Source organism: Embiotoca jacksoni, unplaced genomic scaffold (genome assembly GCF_022577435.1).
Source record: "Embiotoca jacksoni isolate LCO1_2020_lvr unplaced genomic scaffold, fEmbJac1.0.p SCAF_8, whole genome shotgun sequence".
In the NCBI taxonomy this organism is placed as follows: Eukaryota; Metazoa; Chordata; class Actinopteri; family Embiotocidae; genus Embiotoca; species Embiotoca jacksoni.
Genome location: NW_027185436.1, coordinates 17,774,240 through 17,783,947, shown reverse-complemented (window position 1 = coordinate 17,783,947; position 9,708 = coordinate 17,774,240). Strand labels below are relative to the sequence as shown.

At 37.0% G+C, this 9,708-nt stretch overlaps 1 protein-coding gene across 1 annotated transcript; it reads right to left on the bottom strand.

The window, feature by feature from the left end:
* Window positions 1-2,637: 2,637 nt before the first annotated feature.
* Window positions 2,638-5,075, bottom strand: tmem230b (transmembrane protein 230b). The gene is made up of 3 exons (XM_069138930.1): window positions 4,745-5,075; window positions 3,631-3,753; window positions 2,638-3,542 (listed from the first exon to the last, which is right to left on the bottom strand). Exons 1-3 carry the CDS (start codon window positions 4,838-4,840, stop codon window positions 3,402-3,404), a joined length of 360 nt encoding a protein of 119 aa, XP_068995031.1. The 5' UTR covers window positions 4,841-5,075; the 3' UTR covers window positions 2,638-3,401.
* Between the last annotated feature and the right edge of the window lie 4,633 nt (window positions 5,076-9,708).

Below are 9,708 nucleotides of genomic sequence, written 5' to 3'. Positions count from 1 at the left end.
CTCTGAACGTCTGTCCAACATTTGTCCAGAAAATTCTTGGAAAACGGGTGTGATATACTCAAAACCATTTTAAAATATATGAAGGTGGTTATTTTATCTCTCTCACACACACACACACACACACACACACACACACACACAACCTTATTCTTGCTAGAGCCCTTGCTAGTGAAAAATATAAAACTTTGAATTTGTTAAATTCACATTTCCAGTTTAATAACCGACCAAAACTTCCCCACTTGTTTTAAGTGGGGAAATAAGTACATAGTCTATTTTACTCTTAATATATTCGCCAAATTTTTAATAACCTGAATGTCAATGAAATGTGTTAATTAGACAAGCAGATAACCTAAAATAAAATATAGCTGTATATATAATTTTCCCTTTAGAAACTGCACTGCCATTAAAATGTTATAGCTAAAATAATTAGCTTTCCGTTAACTAATGTTAAAGCTATTAAAAAATAAGTTATTATTCTCCCTTTAAACCTAACACATAAAATTATGTAAACACGTGTTTGTTCAGACTTCAGTCGAGCCTGTCCTTCTCTAACATGATCAGACTGAAACAAGCCATTACATTAGCTATGCTTAGTTTATAGCTTACTTAAATGCAATATAGCCAATGTTAAATCCGGTGAAGTAAACATTGATTCCTGACAGATTATGTCTCACCATTTCACATTAACTTCAAAGTCAAAGATTTGCATTACCTTACCTCAAAAGTACTTTTTGAGATGTCCTAAAATGTGCTGGACGTTTTGCCCCCGAAAAAAAAAAAATCTACTATCACGTTTTACCGATGAGGATGTGATTGGTTGCATTACTTTTTAAAATAGCCAATCAGGTGCCAGATAACCGAGCTGCGGTATTACTGGGAACAAACATAGACTTTTTAAAAAAAAAATTTTATTTTAAAAGGGGAATAATTGATAGAATAGATGAACAGGCATTGACCTGGTTCATTAAAATGCCCCTCAGAAAGTGGGCAGTATTGTTCTTGTACTTTACTTGAGTATTTCCATTTGATATTTTATTCCTCCACTCTACATTCATCTGACAGCTTTATTTATCTTTAAATTAATATGTGAGGCAATTGATAATATAAACAACTTGCAACACAATGTTAAAGAGAAAACCTGTGGTTTGCAACCTTCTTGACTTCTGACTTCTTACAAAAACCAGTGGGTAGCTGGGGTCACATTTCAGATGTCTGAGTTTTTAACTGTCCCAACAAAAAAATAAGTTTTCTCTCTAAATTAAACACATGGTTGAATTTCAATAAATGTTCAAATTCTCAAAAATCTCACAAAAAAAAAAATCCAGGATTAGAAGTGCCAGAACTGGAAACACTTATTGATCAGAACTTTTTGTTTTTTTTCTTCTTTCCTCTCCCACTAATCAATAATCATCAGCACCCCTCAGATGTTTCTGCTGTTCCTGTGTATAAAACTGGATATAAAGTAGTTCAAACTAGCTCCACCTGTAGCAATAACAGCAGTAACATGCTGCTTGCAAATTATTTTTTATTTAATTTTCCCTCGGGGATTAATAAAGTAAATACCTACCTACCTACCTACCTTACACACCGATGCTTCACAATTGATAATCTATGAAGGTCATATCATATTCTACCAGTCAGAGGGGCAAAACCAGTACTTTTACTTCAAAACTTAACTACATTTTTCTGATAGTAAGTATGTACTTTTACGTAAGTAGGATTTTTCATGCAGGACTTTTACTTGTAATGGTGTATTTTTGCATCGCAGTATTGGTACTTAGACTTCAGTAAAGGATCTGCTTTCTTCACTGATCTTGATATGGTTCTGCTCAGCAGCTGTAATGTTTATTGGCACTCAACTCATGTCACTGTACAAGTTTTTATGTTTTCATATAAAAACTGTAATTCTTAGACATTCTCCTTGAACAGCAGCGGCTGCTTATACAGAAATAATGTCATTAAAACCGAGGGTTACGTGAACGCACACATCAGCCAATAAAAATATTTTGCCAAGGCAATAAAGTGCAAATTAAGTGTAGGTAGCAGGGACAATGCAGTAAATCTCTTTTTCCGCTAAGAGGTTTTGTGTGTGTGGGAGCCTCCTGAAAAGAGGGTCAGTATTTAGGAAAAAAAAAGTTTCTGAGCTGCTTTGAAGTGCATAATCTGATCTAATTAATACCAGGTAGTTTGTGGTTGGTGGCTGATTAAATGGACAGTTAATAACAAGAAAAGAGAAACAAAGAGACACGCACGCAATTATATCCTTGAAACTATCCACTTGGTGAGCAGCGGGTTACCGGGGCATCTGAAAGGATTAGAGAAGTCCAACCCTGTCTAGAAATGTGTTTTACATGTGACATTATTCTGCAAAGAACATAGAAGAGGTAGCTTTCACCAGCAGACTTTCAAAGTATGCTTAAATAGATGCGCTGATGACACAGAATCGAAGGAGAAAGGTTTGTTAACAGATTGGTAGATCCATAATTGCTTGCGTGCTGCACTGTTTGACAATCTTTACTCTCACAGGCCTGGTGCACCATATGGAGATCAAAGGATTGGAATTAATCACTTGAAAGCCTCCCACATAGAACAACTCTGAAGAGTAAGGAGGCATTAACCGGAAGACAAACAGCGCTATTGAACTGTGGCAAACAATAACAGCCTTTTATTACATATCACTTAACCGCCAGAGGAGTTGTATAATATATGATGCAGGTGCGTGACATCTTTGCACATACTTATGATCTTGATTGTACTGTAAATAATTTTTTAGACAGTTTTTATTCTATTTTCTGTGCCATTAAACAGGTGGATGGATCACCTCAATTTAAAGACGACACTGAATAAGATTACTTTTTTTTTACATGCAAATATTTTGATTTTGAAAATAGGTTCTACTGAAAAAAGTGTCAGCCTGTATTTACCTTCAAGTAGCCACACTGGCTAAATTCCTCTGTATTGTCAGCTAAAATGTATTGCAGGCCAACTCGGTGTTGGCAGTGACACTGAGACTGTGTGGTTTCTATTAATAATAATAATAGTAACATCAATTTGACACTGATCTGCATTAATCAAATTTATAATAATACGGTTCCTCTGTGAATATCTGAATGATAAAAATGGCATAATACAAATAAAAAAATTTATATAATAATAGTTGTATTAATTTATCAAGCTAAGAAAACAAATATACAAATCAAACAATATCTGCTATTGATCTGGATTCATAACAGCAGCCAGGCATTAATTACCCAGGCATAAAAATCTACCAGAAGAACACTGTAATTTATAAAAATGAATCAACCTTACTTTCTATAAAAGGTAACACTTCCTTCTATTCAGCGCAAGCAATAAAGGTACATGTAAGCGAAGCAAGACTGAGGCTGAAGCTATGATGTAGGTCAGTCATCAAAGTCTGGGATATCATCATAGGAGTACCCTGGGTAGCCCTTAGCTGCATAGTAAGCTATCCGTAGGTGGTAAATTCCCGGCAGGAAGACAAGGATCCCAATGATAAGGACGGGCACGGTTCGGTCTGAGTCCTGAAAGACACAAAACATTGATTTAATGTATTGTTTGTTCTGTGTGATGCTGTAAGAAATAAAGTCTCTGCCTTAAAAAGGTACTCACAGTGGCTCCGAAGTATCCTGCCAGGAGAAGGGCGCCAATGATGATTAACAGAGAGCCGATTAAAAAGAGAACTGTGGCTAGTGCTATGGCTTTGTACGGGACTTTGGGTGGGCTCCTCTTGAACTGCAGAGGAGGAGAAATATTGAATTAAAAACTTAGCTCTGACACATGAGGTCCTCTGTGGCAGTGTCTGTTTTCCCACTCTTGTACTGAACTGGGAAGGCAAAATTAATATGACTCAACCAAAATATAAACGCAACACTTTTGTTTCCACTCTGACATTTTATGAGTTAAGGTAAACAAAAATCTAAGATTTCATCTATTGTTACAAAAGGTTTATTTCTCTCAAATTTTGTTCAAGAAGTTGTTAAAATGCAAGATAAAAGTACACATTCTAGAGTGGCCTCTTATTGTGACCAGTCCGAGGCACCTGTGCAATAATCATGCCGTTTGATCAGCATCTTGATGCGCCACACCTGTCAGGTGGATGGATTATCTTGGCAAAGATGAAGTGCTCACTAACATGAATTTTAACAAATTTGTGAACAATATTTGAAAGAAATAAACCTTTTGTGTGCATAAAAGAAGCCTTACATCTGTTACAGCTATCGTTGCGTTTACCCTATATTTTTGTTGAGTGTACTTAAAATTGTTGTCAAAGTCTGTGACTGATAGACAAATGTTATTTTTTTTTAGAGGGCGTGACCTTTACGAGATATGGAAGTGTCATGTTACGTCATGTATTTGAAGATGTAAGTACATTTTTTTTGTGATCAAATACTGTAGCTTGCATTCACCAAACTGTCATGATAGAGTTATTCAAGTTGTTTTAAAGCGTGGACCCACCTATTGTTCACAGAAAGGTTCATTTACTGGTGCAAAAACGCCTGTATAATGTCTTCTGTGACTTTGGAGGAGCTGTTTTCAAATTTATAATAAACTCGACTTGAACTATGATCTTCAATCTATACAACAAGGTAATCAGTATTAATATACAGTTATATTTGGTTTAATATAAACTGTGCCGCCTGAGGAGCGCTGACTGTTTGTTCAAACTTGCCAACAAAAATACAGCATTTAGTGGGTCAATTTATCCTGATGCATCCTCCCTTACCTGCAGATCAATGTAGCCGTCGTCATCAGTGGCTAACCTGGAGTACCTAACTTTGCTGTTGGGAATCCCTTGTGACACAAGATTACGGGCAGGCATCTTCCTTAGTTGCTCGGGAGTTACTGCCTGTTTGTTTTCAGTGTTTTCAGTGATGCACAAACAGCACAACTACAGAAGCACCAACGACGCTGCAGCCATGCTTTTCCATATAAGCTGTCACTACCAAAACGAAGTCAAATACAACACTGAAGCTAGTGTTAACGTTTCCTTAAACACGCTTTGAAAGGAGATTACAGCGAGCAGGGTGTTGTTTGTTCTTGTTCTTCCGTGTTTTCACGCGTATTTCTGCTCTGCGCTTGCGCAAACTGAAGCGTCTTCACTGATTGGGTATTGGGTAGAAATCTCGATTCCACACTTCAAATCAAATATTTTATGTGCAATGCAAGATGGAATTCAATTTAAGGTAGTTACACAATTTAAAGATGATGTAATCTGCTTTCTTCTGTTAAATTGTTTTCGATGGTGATTTGCAGTGCACCATATCTGACACAAGAGGGCGGTGTCGAGTGTTATTAAACTGACCAGGTCACAGCCAGCCCTCAGATTGACACTGGTGTCAGGATTCATCTTTTTGTGTGGCTGTTCATTTCCTGCGGTGCTCTCTCGGGCTATGTTAGTAATCACAGTGTCCTATGAAGATAACGTTTCCATCTAGGCTGCAGATTTTTTTTTTGGATATGAATTAATATAACGGAAGCAGAGACACAATCCTCATCTGGAGGGTTTTTTTTATGCAATCTTCTACATCACACAAGATTTATTCTTGCATGAAAAATTTTCCAAACAGAAAATTAGAGTATTCACAGAGTCTACTCAATGAAAAGTCATGATTTTGTAATAATAATAAAACATATCATTAATAGATATAATGGCAAAAAAAAAAATCATTTCTGGAATTTCAGGTGTGGGGTGTAGCAGCGTCAATTGTTTGTGTATATAAAGTTATCTACCAATTTTTATCATCTCTTTGGTCGTGCTCAGCAATAAACTGGTCTATGAGCGACTGACCATGAAATAGGTGACACACAAAAAACAATATTTGCTACCCCACTGAAATTAATAATTCAAGCTGTTGAGGTAGTATGATGTATCCCCAACCTTTTCTTTTTAAATTGTGTTTTTCACATTCCCCTGCTGGTTTGTGGAAAATTGGACTGTCACATAGAAAAATATAGACTCTCCTTTAGGCAGAAGTCAGATAGGTACCTGGTCCAGTGGATCATTGTGATTCCAGCTTTCTGGTAGAGCCTCTACATTCAAGGATAAATGTTCTCAGGTTGTACATAATCCAGAAATACACTGCTCTTTCATTGAAAAATAATAACAAAGCAAATGTATATTCCTATTAGATGTGCTTGCAGCATCAATAATACATTTTAAAGTACATGTTGGCAGAGACTGAGTCTCGAGTGATCATTTGTATGCGAAGTGACCTTGACTGTAAATCGCATTATTGTGGTTTAAGGCCATATTGGTGATCTCTGGGGGGACATAAACCCTAAAGCCATTAATTTGTGTTTCATATTTCTGCCACTTTTCAGTGCATGCGATATTCTTTGTCATGCATCACAGTGTAGTCGATCCTCTCTTTTCTTGTTTAGTTTTGTGATGCATATTTTAGATACATATACTGAAGCATCTGTAGGAAATAATCTAAAAAAAAATCTACCCTGCACACAACTGGATTTCATCTTTGTCTCATAGAGATTAAATATATGTTTTTTTCTCTTTTATAAACCACTTTTAAATGCATCAGTATTCCAAATTGCAGAGCACAAATGCAGTTATATAAGACACGTATGTCTTGGAAAATAACTGAGACATTTTGGATGCCCAAACTGCCATCTTCATTCAACATGTTGATGACAATAACGGGAGTAAACTTCGCCTTCTACTTTATCAATCATACTACTTTTGTTAATCAGTGTGCTATGTGACTCCACTCATTAACTGTCACCGGAGCATCTTTCGTTTGTACACCAAATAACTTTCCTCTTATCTGTTCTGTCTCCTCGCTGCTCAATACCTACAATCAAGGTCACTGCACAAGCCGCTTACCATTTGTCAGTCTGAATTTAGAAACACAGCATTTAATTTATCGGCTTCATGGCCTTGAAACACTCCAAAAGACCGGATAAATCTGCAATTATTTTACATTCATAGAATCCGAATGAATGGGCCCAAAATAGAAAAACTGATGCCATAATCTAGCTGTAGGCAACCTTGCTGCCCCTTCCATTGTTTTGTTTTTTTAAACATGACTTCATCTATTGTCTCAGTGTCTATGTTTGCTGTTTTATTTTCAGAAATACAAGTGTTTTAGGAATGCAATGGGGTTTACAATGTGCATTGCAATAATACTGTTGCTCAAGTGACATCTGGAGTTGTCATTAATTAATCAAATGATAGGCAAGACTGTCACCAGTCAGAGGGGGGCAGAGTGTGTTGTCATGTCAGATAATCCCTGCCACTCGACTGTGATGTCTGCACAGAAGAGCATCAGAACAGCTGAGCACACTGGGACCTCAGGGTGTGTATGTGTGTTTGTACATCTACATGCTAAGAAGACAGCAGCACTCGTCCCCCTATTACCCCTGAGTTTGTCACTGAGTGAGAAAGCAGCGATTAGGCCATAATTAGAGTCCTGTTCATAGTGGAGTTCTATCTGCTGAGATAATTAGGTCTGTCTTCATTACAGCAATTGCAGATAGAACCACAACTGGAGCCCAATAAAAGCCTGACCCATTATACCACTCCAATATCCTGCAATCTCCCTGAGGCTCAGCCTTTTTCCTTTTAAAGTCACCAGGTTTCAGAAATGATGCAATGTGGTATGTGGGTGCTGCACAGGTGCTGCCGAGCAACAAGATTTTCAACATTTAAAATAAATTTGCACAGTCTAATATAATTACTTTATTTTTAGGGTTGTCGAACAACGTTTGTGTGATGAGGGAATGAATGATTGAGCTGATTTGTGGTGTTGTGCTTTGTTTGTGTGTGTGCTCGAACATGATGAGCGGTAGAATGTTATAAGGTGGATGGCACATCTGTAGGACGGCTCATCATTTTTATCCAGACTGAAATATCTCAACAAATATCTCATGGATTATCATGAAATTATGCGTTGTCCCCCCACGAATTACTCAGACTTTTTTTTTATCCAGCTGAAGTATCTCCATCTTCTGCGCTGATTGGCACTACATTTGGTGCAAACATCCATGGTTCTCAAATGACTACTCCAAATGACCACCGTGATGTTGGATCTGAATTTTGGTACAGACCTCCATCTTACCCTCAGGATAAATCGTGACAAAACTTTTCATCATTTGTCCAATATTGTGTTTAATGCATGCTAACACACTGTTCTAAGATGGTGAACATGGTAAACATTGTACCTGCTCATCTTTGCTTGCTTTAGCCTTGTCACTGTAAGCATATTAGCAAATGTATATTAGCATTTAGGCTTTCCAGAGTGAAATATCCTTAACAAAGACATTGAAGTACAGTAATTTAAAAATCTTACCACACTATTTCATTGCCCCAAATATCACTTCTTTTTGCTTCAGTGAACAAAACTACTGACTGACATTGTTTACTGTGAAATAGATCCATGTAAGTGTTTGAGGGTAATTGAATACAAAAGGATCTGTCAACTCTGATTGAATCACAGAATGTTATCACTCGGCACAGAGCACTCGAAGCTCATGTAAAATTAATGTAGAACAACATGGATGATGCTTTGCTCACGCCATTGCAGGTGCTGTATAGGACGGTTGCAGCCAGAAACAGAGATACATCTTGTAATTTGGTCCATTGCTTGTGATGATTCAAGTGTTTTTTGCTCTTTAATCTGCATTTCAAGTGAGCCTCAGGTTACAGTAGCTTTAGAGTGGGAGGACAGCTGACTGCTGCAACTCTAGCTACATCATCGAGAACATGGACTCTATCACCTTTATTTCACAATTTCAACAAAATTTTTTCCTGAAGCTTAAGAAAAAAAAACACCCACAGTAGCTCTGTGGCTTTGAGAATATGATGACAACATAAAGCTGTTTCCACCTTGACTTTTCCTGCGAGATGGAAAGCGTTTTATACAAGCCTCTGCAGAATATTAAGCTGTGTACACACACCTGCTGTGATGATTGAAATCTGTACCTGTTACATCTTTCTCTTTTTTTGTAAGATTTTGTCAAAGTCAGTGAACAATGGGAGAGGAAATATCTAGATATGCAATTAAGGTGAATGTCACTGTAAATGCCAACATTAGTGTGAATGCATGGCTCAGGTTTGTTGCCTCCATGATGGGAAATGTTTGTTCCAGTGCACAGATATTGATTTCAGTACCTTTCAAACTCAGCAGCCCGCCTCACTGCACGGTCTGCTCAGACAGGTAATTACTTTTCCAACAGATTGCACAATAGACCCCAAGAAAATGCAAATAACATAGACTAACAAGCACAGAAGGCAGATACAGTATGAGGATCATCTCACCACTCTATTGTTATATTCATCTCCTAAATCATGGGTGTTTCACTGGTTTATTTTTATTGCACAACATGATCACACAGTTATTGCCAAGTTAAATACTTATTCAGAAAGTGCCATGCATGCATAATAATGAGATACAATTTCTTTAAATGTTAATTGAAATGTTAATTTCAGTTTAAATTGCTGTGAAAATGGGTTTTCAATTTAAAAGAAATCCCCATCAGTGACATTTGCTTTTGTAACATAATTTACATAAAATAGACATGTTTATTACTGTCATTAAGTGTTTTTGCTGATGTGACTATACATTTAAAGAGTTGAGAAGAGTGCTTATGATTTTTCTTTTGACAGGACGGAGTAGATTTGTCCCCAGGATATAACAGCAGGTAAGAAAAAAAGGCATAAATCTCATGATTGAC

What these genes read in the sequence shown, in the direction of transcription:
- tmem230b (XM_069138930.1), bottom strand. Translation starts at nt 4,840, where the DNA reads ATGCCTGCCCGTAATCTTGTGTCACAAGGGATTCCCAACAGCAAAGTT. An exon ending in ACGGCTACATTGATCTGCAG is followed by an intron (nt 3,754 to 4,744) that starts GTAAGGGAGGAT and finishes CCTCCTCTGCAG; the next exon opens with TTCAAGAGGAGCCCACCCAA. An exon ending in CAGGATACTTCGGAGCCACT is followed by an intron (nt 3,543 to 3,630) that starts GTGAGTACCTTT and finishes TGTGTCTTTCAG; the next exon opens with GACTCAGACCGAACCGTGCC.